General features: G+C 38.6%; 1 protein-coding gene across 12 annotated transcripts in view; it reads left to right on the top strand.

Moving 5' to 3' along the window:
• KIAA0825 (KIAA0825 ortholog) overlaps positions 1-20,203 on the top strand; it is a 251,648-nt gene that overhangs the window by 73,411 nt on the left and 158,034 nt on the right. For 11 of the 12 annotated variants that reach the window (XR_012635634.1, XM_074933019.1, XM_074933017.1 and 8 more), the window contains 5 exons: positions 777-947; positions 11,300-11,394; positions 13,140-13,367; positions 14,385-14,650; positions 15,877-16,027. Coding sequence is in view for 10 of the 12 variants with exons in the window: in XM_074933019.1 (XP_074789120.1) it covers positions 777-947; positions 11,300-11,394; positions 13,140-13,367; positions 14,385-14,650; positions 15,877-16,027 (911 nt within the window). In the remaining 2 variants the exon portion in view is untranslated. The remainder of the gene's footprint in view (positions 1-776; positions 948-11,299; positions 11,395-13,139; positions 13,368-14,384; positions 14,651-15,876; positions 16,028-20,203) is intronic. The other variant, XR_012635635.1, reaches the window with a different exon arrangement.

Genomic DNA, 20,203 nt, shown 5'->3' with positions numbered 1-20,203 from the left:
AATTTGCATAGAAGTGCAAATTTGTTACATTTAAAGAAGTTATAAAATTAAAATACTTAAACCCATGCGGTTTGGTAATACCGAATTGGAAACAGATCGCAGTCTTTTATAGTCTGACTGTGCTCAAATCTGAGTTCCCTGGTTGATGTGACATGATTATATGTTATGATTACAAGCGTTAACCTTTCAAAATAAAATGTTCGGTTTCTTCTTTTAAATACCAAATGCTTATAGGTATAATACTTGCTGATATTTGTTCACTGACAGTCTCACTTGTTTTCAAACCCCACATATTTAAAGTTGTGGAGTGTTAGATTGATGTTCCTTTTCACTCAAATGTCATATTCATCAACTGTATTGTGCTAGCAGATTGTTAAACAGACAAGGTGACTTGCAGAGTGACAGTGTAGTGATGTGATGTCCCAAACCATTAAAATACAGTAATGACGTGTTTTTTTCCTTTTGTTCGATCAGTTTTTGCAACGCAGTGGTTTTCCTGTAAAACACAGGTGAGAAGGTTTCTGAGTAGATCTGTTGCTTGGAGGAAAACCTAGTTAACAAATAACAAAACCTGGAATTCAGTTGTAGCTTCCCAGATAGTAAAGGAATGCCAAAGACTAAGGAAGAAGTAATGTAACGGTATTTTATAAGGATAAAAAGATACATCATGCTATGACAAAAACGAAATCGATACATTACACTTTCTTACATAATCGGTTTTGCAGGATCATTTTTTAAGCTATAGTAAAAGGTGGTTTGTGATTTTACTTGAACAGCCTCCCAAGAATGCCACAAAAAAGGAAGGAACTTCTGCTTAACACTGTATCAACTCAAATGTCTTTCTCAACTTATCAAAATCTTTTTATTAATGGAAGAAAAAATTGAAGAGCTCTCCACAGAAATTCTGTTGGTGCCTTCACGTACGGAGAAGAGCAAGAATGTTCAAGGTAATGGACGCTTTTCCTTACTTACTGATTCTACTTTGTGCAAAAGGATAATTTTATATGATTTTCAACATTAATTACGTAATTTATGTCATCATGTTTTATCAACAGTTTACCATATCCACTGAAAGTCTTTTTGAAATACGCAGGTTTACATTTGAGCACAATGGCCTCTGGAAAAGAACTGATGGATGTGTGTAAAGATGTGATGTGCTGTAGTTATTGATGGAGAATCATAATGAAAAAGTATCAAAAACTGTAACGTAATCTCTCCTATTGAATTATCTATAAAATCCTGTGTTTCGTAGAGGACAAAACAATACATGAAATCTGAATTCTTTGGAAGCGTGGCTGTTTCTGAACTTGTCCTTGGAATCTTCCTTTCAGGCAGTAAACTGCTTCACAATCAAGCCTCAAGTTTGCATTTGCTTAGATTCCAAGCTCACTCTCTTTTTCATCTAATTGCATTTGTGTCATATCAGGAGAACCTGAAGTCCTGAAAATTCAGGTGAATAACACCTTCCAGGTCACAGTACGCTCATAAATGTTCTTCTGCTCTGCTACTTCTGCCAGTAGAGAGACTCCAGGTCACCAGAGAGCAAGTGATTTCAAGAGCTTTGATTATATTGCAGGAAAAGATCAGACTAGAAATGAGGCCAGGCTGCTTAGGGAGAGGGGATAGGTGGAGTCAAATATTCGATATCTCTGTAGTCAAGCTGCAGGCTGAGAAGAAAGGTGTTTTGGGAATGTGGTCTCGGAGTACGAAACTGATAGAAAATAATAAAAAGATTAAATAAGAAGAGTTCTGAGGCACACATTTTGTTGATGGGTTCTTCATCCGAAATACTGACACTCTGAAATAAAGAAATACAGGTTAACCTGTGTATTTTTAGAACATACATCAAAGCTCAAATACAACTTACTTTCAAGTTCCATTTTTTATATTGGTTTCAATGTATTTCTGCCTCCTTTAATCTCCCAGTTTTACTAATTGTCAAGACATGTTTAGCTATTATACGGTATGTTTTACGTTTTATGGCCTTGATCCTACAAAGCAGTGTTAGAGTAATCTTCTCATAGGAGTAACGTGGAGGACAGGATATACATTCAGTAAGAGTAGTTTTAGGCGTTCTTTTGATTCTTATACCCTGTGATAAAATGTAAAAAACCTGAAAAACTTTTGAATGGCAAATTTCTTTGACATGTTTAACTAGCTCCACTCTGAAGACATGTGATCTCCAGTAATTCAGAGCACTTAATGATTTCAACATTAATGAGAAATATTTTCCGGGAAGTGTATTTAGGACTTTATCCTGCAGGCATTTCTCCAAGCTTAATTAAATTCAGAAGTGTTCCTCAACAGTGTGTTAAGCCTTCTTCTTTGAGGAATACTCTTTTAGAGTAATCATGTCTGTAGCAAGTAATTTCTTAAGCCAGTACCTCCGCTTACTCGAATCTGAATGGGAAATACTGCTAGATCTTGTTGTTGAAGGCCTGTTCTAAAGAAAACACAAAGTTTTACTGTGAAATACAAGTGAAGGTAAGTCTCTTACAGATGATGTTAGTGAAGCCATCAGACGTACCTTTGGTTTTGGGGTGGCTGTTCTGATCAGGTGGTTTTATTCAAAAAACTTTGCTCAGTTATATCAGTTTCTGGATAATATGTGAAAAGAAGACATGGCCAGAGAAATTTCTTTCAAAAGTCTGACTAGAAGAAGGATTTATTGGTGTTATTGTCACTTCACATTGTCAGAAATCTCAGTTGTAGTGGTGAAGTGAAAGATGATTTGATATGGGAGAATGAGAGCTATGTTCCCAGCAGTTCCAGGTTCTGTTAAGTACCAAAAGGGATTTAAGATTTTTTCTGTTAATGTCCTATATTGGTCTGATAATCTTATTTTTTCTCCTGATGAATGCTTGGTTTTGATAAGACGGATTGATCGGTATCCTTGCTTTATTTTCATCAGAACACATTATAAGATGTGACTAGAAAATATAATGGCCACCGTCTGTACTTATTTAGGAGCCTTCTTACTAGAAATCTTGTTTAATTTAACAGAATCTGGAGTGCAGATCTGCCCAAAGCAGCTTTAAATTAACTCGGGTACCAGTATCAGGTTTACAGTGCAGCACAGGCTGCAGAACCAGCCTAAGAGGCAGAGCAAATTAGCCCAGATTGAACGGCGTGCTGCTGTTGCCAGACAGTTACCCGTACTCTCTCTCACTGGTTTAAAGCTAGGTTGGGTGTATCCCAACTACCCTGCAGTCGCTGCAGTGTAGGCATATCTGAAGTACCAGTCCTCTGCAAGTAGTCCTGCTGGTAAATTAAGGGAAGCTGGCCAATTCATAAAAGATAGGCTAATATCCAAGTGAGCTAAAGTTTCCCTAGGCATCACATAGATTGGAACCTTGCACTTGCTTCTTTTTCTTTTTGGTTGCTTTTAGTATTCACGGGAGCCTTTTTATCTATGTAACTCACGCAGAGATGCAACAAAAATAATGTTTTTTCATGTGCTTGTGTCAAGTGTTGCGTTTATGTGTATAGCTGTTTCAATGGCAGTTTTAGTTGATTTTTGTTCAGCATATCCCATAGTACTTCAGTCTTGATATATAGAACGTGTGTAAAGTTCCATCAGAAACAAAGTAGTTCTTTGGATGGTTCCTCTTTTTAAATTTTTTTTTGTCCCAAAGATGGCATCTGAGTTTTATCTAAACCAGACGGTTTCTTGGCCCTCATTTTTCCCTAAACCCAGCGATGACAAAGAGCAATGGCTGCATAAATTGGATGTAAGAAGAACACTTAGGGTTTATCACAGAAGAATCAAAGATTTCATATCTTCTGACAGATTGTTTGTACTCTTAGGGGGTCTTAAGAGGGGTCAAATGGCTTCTAAGAGTTCCTTAGCTAGATGGTTAAGGGATTGTATTAGGGAGGCGTATGTAGTTAAGGGTAAAGAGGCTCCCAGGGTTTGTAAAGCTCATTACACTAGGACTATAGCTGCTTCTTGGGCGGAGAGGTCGAAGGCTTCCACATTGGAAATTTGCAAGGTGGCCACCTGGGCTTCTCTTCATACTTTTTCATAGCATTATCGCTTGGATGTAGTCTCTTCTGCGGATTCTGCTTTTGGTAGGAGGTTGCTTGTGAACCAAAAAAAGAACAGTGAAGAAAAGAAAGACATGTAGTTCACAGTTCTAGCTGGCAACAAGACAAGTTTCTTTGCAGTGTGCACAATGGAATCCTATGAAGACCAATTTAGGCGGTTGAAAATAGATGTTAGAGGGAAGTACTGCCTACCAGTGTTCTCTGATGGTAACCCCATGGCAGACAATAGCACCAAAGGAAACAGTGAACCAGAGTGAACTCTGTAGGGAGATGGATGTAGAGAGGGTTTTTAGGTGATACGGATAGTTCTCTGAGTTCAGTTTGAGAGTTCTGTATCCGGCATCTTCTGGAATACATTCAGAATCCTCATTTTCCCAAATTGTTTTGTATAGACTGAAAAAAAAAATTTCTATGTAATGGGGTTTCCACTCTAACTACTTTTTACTATTCTCCATCCAGTTTTTCCTGATTTTATTTTTTGACTTGCCTTTACCAGGCCTAACTACCAATGAGCACTATGTAAATGACAAGTTTTGTGCTTTATTTCAGATTATATTTGCGTTAGGTACAAATTAAGAGAACGCATTATAAATACACATTTTATCTGCTACCAGTGCAGTGTTCAAGTTTTCTCTTAAACCAAAATAAAGGAGAAAATCATGAAAAGTTCTCGGACAAATAAATGAGGTTTGTTCCATCCCCAAACTTTAGTGTGGCTTGTGGACAAGACTGCTATTCTACCTCTCTGGGGAAAAGTACCCCTATTTTTCTAACATTTATAGAACAGTTATTCTCAGTGTTGGATAACCTCACTTCATTCCATTATAAGCAGTAGGTTTCAGAAAGTTAAAGGAGTAACCACCTTCTGTCTTTTCTTGACTAAACATTTAACCCTTTCTTCTGCAGGTATCTTGTCATGCCTACTGTAATGAGATAGTCTACTTCTCTGTTTGTAGTCAGTTGAAATTCCTGAGACATTCTGACATACCTAGTGTGTGCAGCATCACAGGGGTTGTTCTCTTTGAAGGAATCTGGAACATCCAGCTGCTGTCAAGGGTTAAGCGGGAGATTTTGGTTTAGAATCCTGCCAAATTGCATTCTCTTACCAACTTTAAGGTAGTTTTCTCTTCCCTCTGGCTTTTCAGAAGCCTCTTGTTGAGACTTTTAAAAAATCAAAAACATCTAACGTACTTTCATCTGTCTCTCACTTTTTTTTCCCATTCCAGTGAGAAAGGTGAACTTTGGACAGATCACATAATGAGTACCAAGAAAAGCCTTTTCCATTGGAGCTCTTTGAAAACACTGTGGGCAAAGTTGTCAAGCCCTTAGGTTTACAAGCTTTTCCTCAGGGGACTGGGAAGATTTGCAAAGGTCTTTCCTTCACAGCATAAGAAGAAATCTTTTACTCTATATCCATTTCTGGAAAGTGTAATAAAAGGACGGTAGAAGCAAATTTATGGAGTGCACCCTCTTAACAGACTTTGAAATTGTAAAGCTTCAAGAAAGGAAGGTGTGCTTTTTGCTTTGGTCTCAAAGCAAGATGTTCAAGTAGCTACTTTGAGAAATATATAGCTTCAGCAGATCAGTCCAAAGTGAAGATGGAATTTACACTAGGAGGGAATTTGATTTCAGATGTACATTTTCTGTATGTCTGTTATTACAGTTTGTTCAGTATAGTACAACAAATAAAAAGTACATTATTGAAGACAGAAATTGGGAGCTTTTTAATCTACACCTAGTCAAATATTTTTTGTTTCTTCTGCTTATTTATATTCGTGGGAAAGTGGTATTTCCCATTTCTGCAAGATGTATTATTTCCAGTACATTTTCAATAACAGTTCTGGCTGAGCCAGCTGAATCCAACTAGGGAAGCCACTTTGATGGAACTGTTATTACCCCATCCACAGTTAGTGAGCTGTCATACAACAGGGCTCTTGACGCTTTGCTACTCCATGCTGCATGCAAGATGTTGTCACATTGACTATTCTTATGACCCTAAATGCTATGAAAAAAAATAAGAAAGCTGTAGAATTCTATAGAAAAAATAATTTAATAGACCTTCTTATGAGGAAGAAGAAGAGTTATATTAATAATGCAAGAGGTCATCATTGTCATCATTACAACAGAAAAATACTGAAAGAGAAAGCATTAAGTACATTGAAGACACAGGGGACATAGGCAAAAAGATTAGCTTTAGAGAAGAGTAATCCCAAACAAATTTTAATACATATAAGGAAAGTTGGCTGAAGTGTTTAGATTTTAACAGAAGCACTTGATAGAATGTTGTTCTGAATATTTACTATCAAAATGACTCGATCTGCCTGGCTGGTAAACTGAAGGAAGTACACAAAGAATGAGCAGTCTACAGAACATGAGTTTCAAGAAGGATGTAGCGAGGATTGGTGATTAATCAAATCTTCCCTCATAATCAAGAGTGGTGGAGGTGTAGAATATGATCTGGAAATGGAGCAAGTATGAAAACCTGAGCGGTTTCCATTCAGCCTCCATCTTCTTTCATGACATTCTCATCTTTCTGCTCTCTTTCTACAAATTCTCTCCTCTGAGCAGCCGTGTGAGAAGGATTGCATGCGTTTCTGTCTCTCTGTGCAAATGGAGCTGGAGATTTTAATTTCGGAGGAGTCAAAGAATTTGTTTAGAAAACTGTGTCTGCCGAGGTAGGGATGTTTCCTCTGTCCCATTGCCTGCCTTCCTGTCCTCAATGGCAAACTCATTTGGGCTGAGTAGCTTCACTACAGCAGCTGTACCAGTCTCTTGAATAAAGCTGCACTTTTATTTCCCAGGGGAGTTTGCTGATGGGGGCAAGACAGTCAGAAGACAAGTGAAGAAGTAGCAGACAGGAAGGGGGTAATTTGATACTTGTCTCTGTGGAAACGATGTTTGAGAGGAAGGTTGGGGTAGCAACTGAAGTGCAGAGGCTTTTGGAGGCTGTGGCTGGTGTGCAATGATAATAAAAAGCTTGAAGGGAGCTCTTGCTGGCTGGAGGTTAAATTGAATAAGATTAAGGCCAACTTCACCTAGATGAGATTCGAGAAAAGCAAAAATTTGGGGAACCAAAGGAACTCAGTAAAAGATAGGAGGCTTGACCTTGGGGCTTCTTTGGGAAGACCAGAAGACGTTTTATATACGTGCGAGCCTGCGTGCACATAGATAGATGTATATGAATAGGAGGTGGGGAGATCTGGTGGAACCGGTTCATTTAAAAATGAAGGAACCTTTAAAATGACTGATGCTGGCGGAAGCATCATTTGGTCTGGTCCTGGAGACACAAATCTACCATCAGCTAGATACCTGTTTATCTCAGCTCTGAGTTCTTAACAAGTAAGGCAGCAATTGCACCAATACAAAAGGATTTTAGGTTAAATGTAAAAGGTTTTCTTTAATGTCTTGATACAAAAATTTGTAAATAGCTGATCTAAGAAGTGATGATAGGAGAATGTGAATATATAGGTACTCAGTTATGCTTATAGTTAGAATCGGATGGTCTATCTATAAAAAAGGAGAATTGCAAGGAAAACCAAGGCAAATTTAAGGCAGAAAGCACATAATAGAAAAGAAGGAAAACATCCAGTTGGTTAGGTTTTGTTTTTTCATTCTGGAGTAATTTCTAAGGAAAACTGTAGGAAACTTCATCATAAAATCCATTAAAACATACTGAAAAAAGCAGTAAGTTTATGGTGCTGTCTGTTAACATATGCTGAATGATCAGGGAGCTAGGTGACCTGGTTAGTCTCTTCTGTTTTTATATTCTACCATTTTATCTTTCATTCTTCCCAGCTCAAATCTGGTTTTCCCGATGTCTTTTGAAAATGAAAACAAAAACAGTGCTTGGGGGGAAAAAAATCCACAAAAACCTTGAAGCTTTAGAATGCTGTGTAGATGCCTGAAAAGCAGATTGTTTGTTTTCAGAAGGTGAATTGTTTAGGGGGAAGATAAAATCCACTTTGAGTAAGGGAAGTCCTATGCATGTGCAAATACATGTGCAGTTTTCACAGAAAGATAAAAGTTCTTTACACCTTGGCTGTGTGTACTATCAGTAGCTTCGGGTGACTGAAGACGTATAAGTTTATGCTTAGGAGATAATCTTTCACAATGCTTGACAGCACCCAGTCATTTAAAACTTCTTGGTTTTAGCTTCACATGAGCTACATTACATTAGGAATATCTGCATCTTTGTTGTTTACCAGCTTTATCCTCGGTGATGGATTTTAAAAATACCGTATTGATTGGTTTTGTTCTCATATTCCTCTTGAGACACAGAATCACAGAGTGGTTGAGGTTGGAGGGGATCTTTGGAGGTCACCAGGTCCAACCAGCCCTGCTCGAGCAGGGCCATGTAAGCCAGTTGCCCAGTACCGTGTCCAGACAGCTTTTGAGTATCTCCAAGGATGGAGGCTCCCTAGTCTCTCTGGACAACCTGTGCCTGTGCTCGGTCACCCTCACGGTAATAAAAGTGTTTCCTGATGTTCAGAGGGAACCTCCTGTGTTTCTGTCTGTGCCTGTTGCCTCTGGTCCTGCTACTGGGCACCGCTGAGAAGAGCCTGGCTCTGTCCTCTGTGCACCCTTCCTTCAGGTATTTATATGTTAATGGGATCCCCCCTGAGCCTTCTCTTCTCCAGGATAAACAGACCCAGAACTCTCAGCCTTTCCTCATAGGAGAGATCTTCCCGTCCCTTCATCTTCATGGCCCTTTGTAGACTCTCTCTTGTATGTCCCTGTCTCTCTTGCACTGGGGAGCCCAGAACTGGATGCAGGACTCCAGGCGTGGCCTCGCCAGCGCTGAGCAGAGAGGAAGAATCACCTCCCTCCACCTGCTGGCAATGCTTTATCTAATGCAGCCCAGGGCACCATCATCCTTCTTTGCAGCAAGAGCACATCGCTGGCTCACATTCAGCTTGCGTCCACCTGCACCTCCAGGTCTTCTTCTGCCAAGATGCTTTCCAGCTGGGTGGCCCCCAGCATATACTAGTGCCTTGGGTTGTTCCTCCTCTGGTGCAGGACTTTGCACTTCCCTTTTTTGAACTCAATGAGGTTTTTGTGTGTCCATTTCTCCAGCCTGCTGATGTCCCTCAGGACGGCAGCATGACACTGGTGTATCAGCCACTCCTCCCAGTTTGGTGTCAGCTCCAAACCTGCCAAGGGTGCAGTCTGGCCCCTCATCCAGACCATTAATGAAGATGTTAAATCGGACTGGACCTAATATTGACCCCTGACGTAGATCACTAGTCACTGGCCTCCAGCTAGATTTTGTGCCACTGATCACCACACTCTGGGCTGGGCTGTTCCGCGAGTTTTCAACTGACTTCACTGCTTATCCAGCCCCATACATCGAGAGTTTGTCTACAGTTTCACAACAAGGACCTTACGGGAGACAGTGACAAAGGCCTTACTGAAGTCCACTAGACAGTATCCACTGCTCTCCCCTCATCTACCAGGCCAGTTATTTCTTCATAGACATTTGTTAAGTTACTCAAGGATAACTTCCCCTTGGTGAAGACATGCTGATTACTCCTGATGAATTTTTTGTTCATAATGTGCCTGGAAATGGTTCCCTGGGTTAACTGCTCCATCGTCTTCCCAGGGATTGAGATGAAGTTGACTGTCCAGTCATTCTCCAAGTCCTCCTTCTTGCCCTTCTTGAAGATAGGAGTGGTGTTTGCTTTCTTCCAGTCTTTGGACTCTTCTACCAGTTGCCATGATTGACCAGAGACAATCTGGAGTGGCCTTACAATGTCATCTGCCAGCTCCCTCAGCACCTGTGGGTGCATCCCATCAGGGTCCATGGATTTATATATGTCCAGTTTGCTTAAGTATTCCCAGACCTGATCCTCGTCCACCAAGGATAGTCTTCCTTGCTCCAAACTTACTCCCTGGTCTCTGGGACCTGGGATTCCTGAAGACTGGTCTTGCTAGTAGAGACTGAGGCAAAGGCGGCATTTAATAACCTCAACCTTTTCCATGTGTGTGTAACCAGGTCCCCCATCTTGTTGAGCAATGGGCCCACATTTTTCCTGGTCTTCCATTTGTCACCTGTGCACTTATAGAAGCCCTTCTCATTGTCTTTGACATCCCTGGCCAGATTTAGTTGCATTTGGGCTTTAGCTGTCCTAACTTTGCCCTTGGATGCTCAGACACTGTCTCTGTGTTCCCTCTGGGTTACCTGCCCTTGCTTCCACCCTATGTACATTTAATTTTGTGTCTGAGTTTGACTAGGAGCAACTTGTTCATCCGTGCAGGTCTCCTCACATTATTTTTCCAACTCTCTTGAGCTTGGAGGAGGTGATCCTTGAATATTAACTAGCTTTCTTGGGCCCAATTTCCATCAAGAAAGAAGTCCCATCTGTGGGACTCTTCCAGGCTGATCTTTGAAGAGGCCAGTCTGCTCTCCTGAAGTCCAGGGTTGTGAGCTTGCTTTTCACACTCTTCCCTGCCCTTGGTATCCTGAACTCCACCTCATGGTCGCTGTAGCTAAGGCTGCCTTTGACCTTCACCTCCGCAGCAAGTCCCTGCTTGTTGGTGAGTATGAGATCCAGCCTAGCACCTCCTCCTCATTTGCTCCTCTATCACTTGGAGGAGGAAGTTATCATCAGTGCATTCCAGGAACCTCCTGTATGGCTTGAAATGCTGATGAAAGTGATATCTACCCCAGATATTGGTTTGTCCTTGTCAAAACTGGGGCAATATTCCCATTACTCCAAGATTTATGAGTGAGCTTTGTACCAGCCCTTCTTAAGGAGCTCCACTTGTTCTTGTTCCTGTCGCCATTATTTTGCTTATAATAACTGTACTAATTAACTGTCTTTTTATTTTTATCATATTGGCGTTTTCAAATAAGTAAAAACTATAAAAATACATTAGTGTGAAATTCATATAATTTATTGAACAAAGAATAGAAATTAATTTCTACACAGCTGTTGTAACGTTATCTGTTCTCCCTAGGAATAGGTGACTGCACAATCAGTATAAAAATGAATTAATGACAAAAGAAACTATATTTTACACATTATAGGTGCGTTTGTATAAAATATGAATACAATGGGATGTGGATTTCATCATGTTATATAAAAGGAGCTGTGTATAACCTCAATTTGACTTTATCATAACATTAGTATTCCCCTACATCTTGTTGAGGGGTTTTTTTATGCTACATATTGATATATCAGAAGGTGTTGCAGGCTGCTGACTTTTCTACAGAATTAATCTTAACTTTGATCCCTTTTATCATACTGTGCAGGAGTTCTGAAGAAAGCTAGTGGGGAGCTTTTAATAGGAGAAACTAGAGCAAATGAAACCAGTGTGCTTCCTGAACAGTTACTTCAGGTAGAAGAGGTGAGTATGAAAAGAGTCTTACACTTTGTAGGGGATTTTCTTTTGTCTGTGGCTCTAGTGTAGTCTGTCACCATGTTCATTATAAACACCTGTTGCCTTAGTTTCGTTATTTAACTACTGAAATTAATTTTAGGTGCAAAGTCTTGGTTAAGATGGAATAAAGTCTTCACGGCATTCATGAAGAAGCGTTGTTATTTAAGATTTTATAACAGAATGGATTTAACATCAGAAGTATAAGATACCTCATAACCAACAGTAAAAAAAAAGGCTAAAGTGTGATAGCTTTCTTCATTATTAAATATATTCTCAAATACAACAGAATCTTAAAAAAAATCTATCAAGTTCTTAGCATTTCATCATAATGATGCTTCCTATAGGGATAAGTACTCACACGATGTCGGGTTTCTTTGATGCCAACTTCTGCGTAGTAAGCACTATGCTTTGTCGAAAGCATGTACAAAATGAAGTTTTAGTCTGGCTTCCATTTAATACTAAACAAATTTTTATTGTTGAGTTTATGGGACCTAAATGCTCTAACAAGTCTGATATTTTGTGGTAGTGGAATTTAATTTCCTAATGGCTCATTTTTAATGCTGAAATGACTTTTCAAAATGTGCTTTGAATCAGTTTGTGAGACTCATGTTCCTGTACCTTGCAGATTACAAAGAACAGTATTTTGAGAAGATTGAGCTTTACTTGACCCAAGATCAAAAAACATAAAAAAAGAGGGAGTGCAAAAATGGGTGCCTGGGGGGGTGTCTCTGTGCTCACTGGAGTTGAGTGTTGGGAGTTGGGGAAAGGGAAAGGAAGGAGGCGGCAACTTCTAAACTGGAGTAAACTGGAAGGGCTTCACTTCGTAGGCCTTCAGTGTCTTCTCATTTAGTGCTGTAGCTGCAACTTGTTAGGAATGCTTCTGTCTTTTCTCCTACTATGCCCTCATGGTGGGGATCTTTTCTATACATCTTACGTCATTAAAATATTTCTCTTACAGTGGGGCAATTCTCAGTTGGCCACTTCTGGTAAGGTTTAAGTCTGCTGCGTGTCATATGAGCAAAGCAAAGCAAGATTAGTGGAAAAGTAATGATGTCCCACTGTGTCTTCTTCTCACAACTGTTACACTTCAGATAACTTCAGAAGTCTCTGTTTATAGAAGGCAGGGAACCTACTATGTAAACCGTAGTAAAAGCCAGCATTAGCTAAAAACTGGAAATCTCTATTTAAACATTTTTAATCTTTGCTGAATCCAGCTATAGAGAAGTGAAATCCAGAGTCTCTTTGTTAAAACCAGTTTCTCTGACTGTTTTCCATTAATATTCATGGTTAGTAGCTTCCAGTTGTGACCTTGCAGTGAAAATTATTACAGGATATCCATTGCTGGATGACTTGCTAGACTATTGAAAATGATTATAAGTGTATTTGATTTGGTTAAATAGATTCCATTAAAGATTATAAATAATGTAAAGATGGAGCACGGCTTTTTAAAAGCAGCCTTGTTTAAACAGGGTTTTTTATAAATCTATTTCTTAAAATTTGATAACAAATTTAATAGTTGTTCATTTCATTTTTGTTGAGGGTGTATACTGCTTTTAATATGATTTCAAGGCTAGCAGACTGCATTTTAAGTTATTAAAATGAATTTCCAAAGATGATGGTGTCCTTGTATTTAATTATGGATGTTTGTGTAAGTTTCAGACAACAATAACAGTAATGAATTTGGATTGATTTAGTATAAATATGTATTTCAGCCTATTTTTCTGAATTTTGGCTGGAGAAATGCATTTAAAGACCTGTCTGCTTCTGTGGCTCACTGTATAACAATAGCAATCGAGGATTTTTCAACTAAAATTCTTCAACATGAGCAGAAAGAAGAGTTTTCAGCTGCAGGCTATGCACTGAGTCTTGTAAACAACCAGCAAATGAGGGAGTCCTGCGGAGCAGTCCAACAGGAGGAGCAACCAAAACGAATTGCTAAGGCAGGTATCAAAAGATCTGAAGTTTGAGGGGAGACAGAATGCCAAGGCTGTTTGCCATCTACACTTTGAAGTACTTACAGTACCATTAATATTCTATATCTTATATAAATGGAATTAAGAATAAAGATGAGAGGCATTACATTATGAGGCTGAACAGAGCTTTATACAATAGCCCATAGTCTCTACTTGAAAGAATTAACTTTTAAACTTTGCTGGCATTTTTTTTTTCATCCAAAAAGTTCTAAAACGTTCTGATTAGTATCTGCTCTGTTACCACGTGGTTCGATGGGAAAATGCTGAAAGCTTTGAAGCGTGGCTATAAAGGGATTTCCTGTATTCCTATCCTTAGACATGCCATTTAAGTAATCAGCATAACCAATAATACGGCCAAATTGGAGTTCTTTGATTTGGCTGAAAGGTCATTTATGATGATTAATTAAATTGCTTTTCTAAGGGAATATGTGTTTGAAAGCTTTTTTTTTTTTTTATTTAGTAAGCTTTGCAACTGTTCTAGCAAATTTAGAATGCTGGTAATGAATGTTTGCTTAAAATAACACATAGGCTTTTGGGAGATAATTTTAGTGAGATTAGTGTATGAATTTACTAAGAGATGGCGAGTTTGTTTTCAAATTCAGTATTAGGAAATGTGTTTGTATATCTTCCAAAATACGTTAGTTTGGAAGATTATCTTTATTTACAAGGAATTAACCTTATGCTTTGAATGTACATGTAATGAAATCATAAACAAAATGAAGGAATTACTAGCATAAGACAGTTTTAATATTTTTTCCACAATATATATTATGCAGCTTTAAAGCAAGAAGGAATGAAATAATAATTCACTTACTGTAGATAAATGTTTCTCCCCTGTATAACAGAATGAAATGTTTGTAAAGCTGATTTAATATATTTATGTTTTATGCCAATTTCATTATTCAAGAATCTGACCCTAGTGTGTATAAATTAAGCAGTGCTGTCAGAATACAAATAACTTGATGCCACGTTTATTTCTCTCAGTTTTGTTCTGACATCATGGAAGAACTTGACACATTGCTTCCATTGGCTCTGGCATGCAGAGATGATTCTCTTCAGGAAATTAGAGCAAACTTTGTAGAGGCCTGCAGCAAAGTGGCAACAGCTGTCCTGGCAAGACTAGAGGAGAAAAGCAAAGACGTTCCCTCCAAGGCTCCCCTGCAAGACTTCTATGCTGTCCTTTCCACAGCGATATATGTCTTTCAGCATTTTACAATGTATAGCAATTTAATGAGAGAAACGAGCAAAAAGTGAGTCCCTTCTACTTATAACGGTTTAATTCAGACATAAATAATATAGGACTTCATTCCATTTTGGTGATACAACATGGTGGTAGTTTTCCAAATTGCATCATATTTTTTTAGCACATGCACTGCGTGTACTATTTATGGAAAAACCTGAATCAAAGCTATTGATAATCCAAAGCAGCCATTACAAAACAAATTATTTATGTTTAAGATCTGCATTTGATTCTCAAATCAATATTTTTTATTTATTAAGCTTGAGTAAATAGGATTGTCCAGTGAACTGAATGTACTCTGCTCTCATATAAATAGAGGGCTAAGGCCTTAATTTCCTTTTCTGACCTTTGCAATAGCTGAATTTTCATAAAATTTGATTTAGCACACAGTAGTCTTAGGGGACAGTATAAATATACATTCCTGCACTTTTCCCTTACACTGTCTGTATTCAGAAATGTGAACAAATACATCCAATGTAGTTTTAGAATTTATTTTTCACTGCATGCAGAATAAAAATCAGAGAAGATACGGAGTAGTAAAGTCTAAGAGTGTTTGACCTGGGGGGCAATATAGCTACCTTTGCTGTGCTTTAGGAGATATTGGCTAAAGATACTAGGAGTCTCTTTATTGGTCCATGTGTTTCTGACCATATGTAATTGAAAAGCAGAAACTCCTTTTGGGAGGGACACCTGAACTCGTGCAATTTTCAAGGAATCCCTGATTTCTAAGGGATTGTATGCTCTGTTGAGCTACTTTTCCTCTGATGTTTTACTCCCTCCTGCATGAAGTGAATGGGAAGTCTGAGACAAAATACAGCTCAATAATTCTACCTATGTGTATTATGAAAGAGTGTTAGTACATACCTACCAAAAATAATCTCTGGACTCTGTGCTTATGGATTTTTTTGTCACACTCAGTGCTGATGCAATTATGCTTCAACCCAGAATCTCCTAACTGAATGACAAATGTACTTTTGTCTCAGAAAATAGGATGAAGTAATATATTTCTCAGTGACTTGGTTAAATGAGAATTTATAGATGAGCAGATATATTTAAAGAACTTGTGAAACAAAAACCAGATATTTTTCAAAAGTGAATGCTAGGTTCAGACTCCAGGACCGAGAGGAAATGAATGATTGATACCTAATAATCAAAACCATTTGCAGTACTGGGGATTGTTACCTCCTACTGCACAGCCTTTCAATCTTTGCCTCTTTGATCCTTCTCTCTGAACAGACCCCTGTTCCTAGTGCCTGTCCAACAATATCAGGAATTCATCAACGTTCTCCAGTTTCAAGTTACGAACTACTGCGTCAGAGTTTGTGCTACAAGCATTTTACAGGATGCTGAGAGCCACCACTGGGATGACTACAAAGCTTTTTATGAGGTGTGAGGTTAAGTTTACTGTGCCTCCCTTTTACAAAATGTGTTTTACTGGTTGCCAGCTCTCTGACTAATTAGAAGCATAAGATCAATATTATTTTTACATAAAGATTATTGGAATTTACTCTTTTGAACTATCTACGGTTGCAGGCAAATGTCTCTGTACAAATGATGTAGGATAACATAGTTGTTTAAGGATGAGACAAGTCATTACCAAGGAGTGTTTGTGTCATTTGCTTAATAAAATATTCTGTGTCAAGTCCAAGACATTTATGCAGAACTCAGTAAAGAAGACACTGTTGTTTTAACTCTTCTTCTTATAGAAAGTGTGACGTATGAAAATGAAAGACAGCTATTTTTATCCTGGAAATTTAAAATCTGATTCTTTGATTTTTATTTTCAGTGGGTTCCCCTTTTAACCTTTTGTGGGTGAAGGATGTAACAAAGAAAGATGGTCATTATAGTTACCTTCAGCATTCAACAATATATTTCTGAAATAACCAGTGCCATTTCACCTGCATTTTGAATACACGTGCCTGCTCTTAAATTATAATCCTAATGATTCTGTGAAAAAGTGCTAAAGATCAAGTGAATTACTAGAGTTTATTGGGGTTTTTTTCTTTGTCGCAGTTAAATGCAGACATAGACTGACATACTGTTTGAAGTTATTTTCACTTAATTTCAGGATGAAGTCAAAGTATTACATGTTTTCTATCAATAATAACAGATCTCCTGGAGACAAAGTCCTGCCCTTATATCATTTGCTGTGTGAGATAATTAGGCTGGTTTTGTTAAGCATTTTCTAGAATTCTAACATGAGAGAAAACGCTGTGTGATACATGTATTCTGTGGATGTAATATAAAAAGCTGCTGAGTCAGTGACAAAAATCTGTGACTGAACAGGTGTTGCAGAAATTAATATGAGGAATCTATCAAAATGCCCCTGCTTCAAAGACAAGTAAATAAGCATTTTACTTTTGTTTGAATGTGAGCCCAGATGTTCTGATGATAAGAAGATAAGAAGTTTAGTGGCTTTTGGCAACTGATAAATCATGATGTGATCTTCACTGTCTGTAGTCCATATGGTGTCATGTCCTGTTTATGAGTGACCCAATAACTACTCACCGTGGAGGAAACCTAATTGTCAGACATGGGTGTCTCAAGAAGAAAGGGTGTGGACTGGCTAAACCATTTTGTCATCTGATCAGAACTGATGTGTGTAGGGAGGGATGAAGAGAGCGGGTATCACAGCTCTGTACACTTGCAGGACTTGAGGTAGGAAGTCTGTGATTTTACATCATCACTCTGCTCTTTTTACTGGGCCATGGGCCATGGTGCAAGCAGGGACCATGATCTGCTCCGAGTGCCTTCCGGAGGCATGATGCTGAGCAGCTCCTGCTTCCATTGAGCTCTTGTAGGCATCCCAAATGGAAGACGTTGGCTTAAGACCTTGTTACAGAGGCAACATCGTGCTGGAACTCCTGGCCGTGAGGGGTGGCTCCTGAGGTCTGAGCTCAGCAGGAACCGTGAGGCTCTGCCTCTGAAGTCACACAGATCCTGCTGAGCTCAGCGAACAAGAGTATCTTGGAGCCAGGCACCAGAAGATCTTGCCTGTCATCAAGAGCAGGCTCTGGTGTGAGCTCCTCCTCTCTCAGAGGGAACACACTCCTGGGCTTGTGTGAGTCAGTGGCACACAGCTCTGGCTGTTTTCAGTGAGCTCATCTTGCTTCTTTAAGGGGGAAGAAGCACTTGGCTCTCTGCTTCTGCTTGTCTCTTGAACCTAGTGTAGGTCAGGACCCTCACTGCCCCTTCCCCATTGTCCCCCAGTTTTGAGTACTACATGTAGCTGTAAAAGATTCAGTCCTCATCTGTAAATCCTGGGTGCAGTTTCAAGAAGGAAAAGAATACATTCCCTTGTGCTCCCACAAAATAAGCAGAACATTGCTCATGCTTTGGTTCTGTGTGCATGAGTAGGCGAGAAGAAAGGAAGAAACCTTTATTTCCTCATCCTTGTATCACATGCTTAATTACAAACTAAATGGCAGTCCTGCACTTCAGGGCTGGCATGAAGTTACTCTCTTCTTTTTCCCCAATAATATAGGACATTCAACTGGTATTAGGAAGAATACAGGACAGCCTTCCTTTCCATTTGACATTAATGACATATTCACTAATAACACTGCTCAACTTGATGTGTAAATCATCCAGAAAGAAGATAAAACTGCTGAAAGACAAAAAGGAAAGGAAGAAGGGGCAGGGGAGAGTGTCTGTCTTTGATTACACCGAGCTGCAGTTTCCGTATCAATTTATGTGTTTGTTTGTACAATGGTAACATCTGAGGAGAACAAGATTGGTAGCAAATGGTTATTACATTCTATAAAATAGTTTTTTACATTGTCAAAATAAGGATAATGTATTTTTAAATATTTTTGGACTTCCATAACCCATTTCAGTGCTGCTCACCCATCCTCCCTGACATGCACCTAATCCAATAGTGGCGACTGGAGTTAAAAGCGAAAAGAAGAACCGTGACTGGGGGGTAAACACAGAGAATGATAATCGCTGTGAGATCACGGGAAGTTTTGAATGTCTTGTAGGAAGGCTAAGCAGAGATTCTGTGAGATGCAAGTAGCACGTTTGTGTTAAGGCAGGATCTGAGCTGAGCTCCAAGCGCGCGGCTCCTGTTGGGCACCGAGCGTGAGGTGCCCGGGAGCGCAGCGCTCGGGGCTGAGGCTCTCGCCGGCGGAGATCCTGCTCCGAACACCCACCGTGCCGCGGGGCCGGCGCTCCACGGTACGGTTTTGAATGGCGCTTTTAGTGTAGCAGACATCTGCTGTAGCTTTGGGAACTTATGTTTTCTAATAGTCAAAGAATAAAGAATTGTCTGTTCAAAGATAATATTGAGTGGCTTATGTAATAAAGCGCAGCTGCTTCTTTCCTGATATATAAGCTAAATAAAAGCTCACATCTGTTTGTCTTATATGAAGCCTGCAAAAATAGCAGATGTTTACCAGTAGAATTGTCTAGAAATGGCAACAAATAGAAAAACAGGTTAGAAAAGGGAACAAATCTCATTTAAATCTTCAGTGAAACTGTTGCTTCTGCAGTGGAGGCATAATGTCAGCAACTGGGTATTATTCAATTTACTGATTTAAATTAAATAAAGCAGAGAAAATGAAGAGATTTGTTTTTATAGTTCCATAGTTAAAAAGTAAAACTCACCAACATTTACTTACTTAAAAAAGTAAATATATTAGAAAGTCAATCTAGATTTATATTTCTGGTGGTTAAGTCTTCACAGTTTTTGAAAATTTTTTTCATTTTATTTTTGTAAATTAAGATATGACCAAAATAAACTTGCTTCCATTAGGCATTCAAACTAATTAGTTTTTAAGTGTTGTGTTTATTCTGTAAAAGTTGAAATGTTTTTGGAACAAAAGGGGAATGTCAGTGAAATGTCTGTCAGGTAGGGTTAGGGGTTTATTTCTGGATAGGTTCTGCTGGAATGTACCTCAGGAGTAGTCACGGTAATAGATCTAAGAATCCCAGAACTTACAAACTTACAGAAATGTATTAACATTTGAGTTATGAAAAGTTGTGAAGTTATGAGTTATGAAGTAATGTTGTACTTCCTTATGATGATGTTTCAGTATAGCATGCAATAATATTGCAATTGTATTTCATATAAGAAAAATAGGAAATTATTTTAATATGTCTATTATTTTATTATATCCGATTTGGTCAGTGTAAGACAATCCTATTTTTCCTGTGTGGAAACACTTGTTGAGTACTTGATTGTTCAAAATACCAGAGTGATTATTTTTGTTTTGCCTGTGGAAATATGCTTAAAACGGTAATAAAATGTCCAAAGTTGTATGAATGAAGAAAATTAGTCATATAATTTTCTTTTGAAACTTCCCTGTGTTACATTTTTCTCATCCGAATTAGTGAAACTTGGAAAATTGGACATTTTAATGATTTTTTTTTTCTAAATTATATTTTAGACATGCCTACGCCAATCATAAATTTAATGACAAGAGCAATGATCACAAGTTTGGCACCTCTGTTCTTTGTCATAATTTACCCCTTTTTAATATTAAATATACTTCAAATATTTTGACAGAGAAACACCACATAATGACAACTTCCAATAGTCTACTAATGTGGTGTGTTTAAAAAG

The sequence above is a fragment of the Athene noctua genome, chromosome Z (genome assembly GCF_965140245.1).
Source record: "Athene noctua chromosome Z, bAthNoc1.hap1.1, whole genome shotgun sequence".
Classification (NCBI taxonomy): Eukaryota; Metazoa; Chordata; class Aves; order Strigiformes; family Strigidae; genus Athene; species Athene noctua.
Note: the sequence above shows the minus strand (reverse complement) of the source record. Positions and strands in the feature narration are given on the sequence as shown.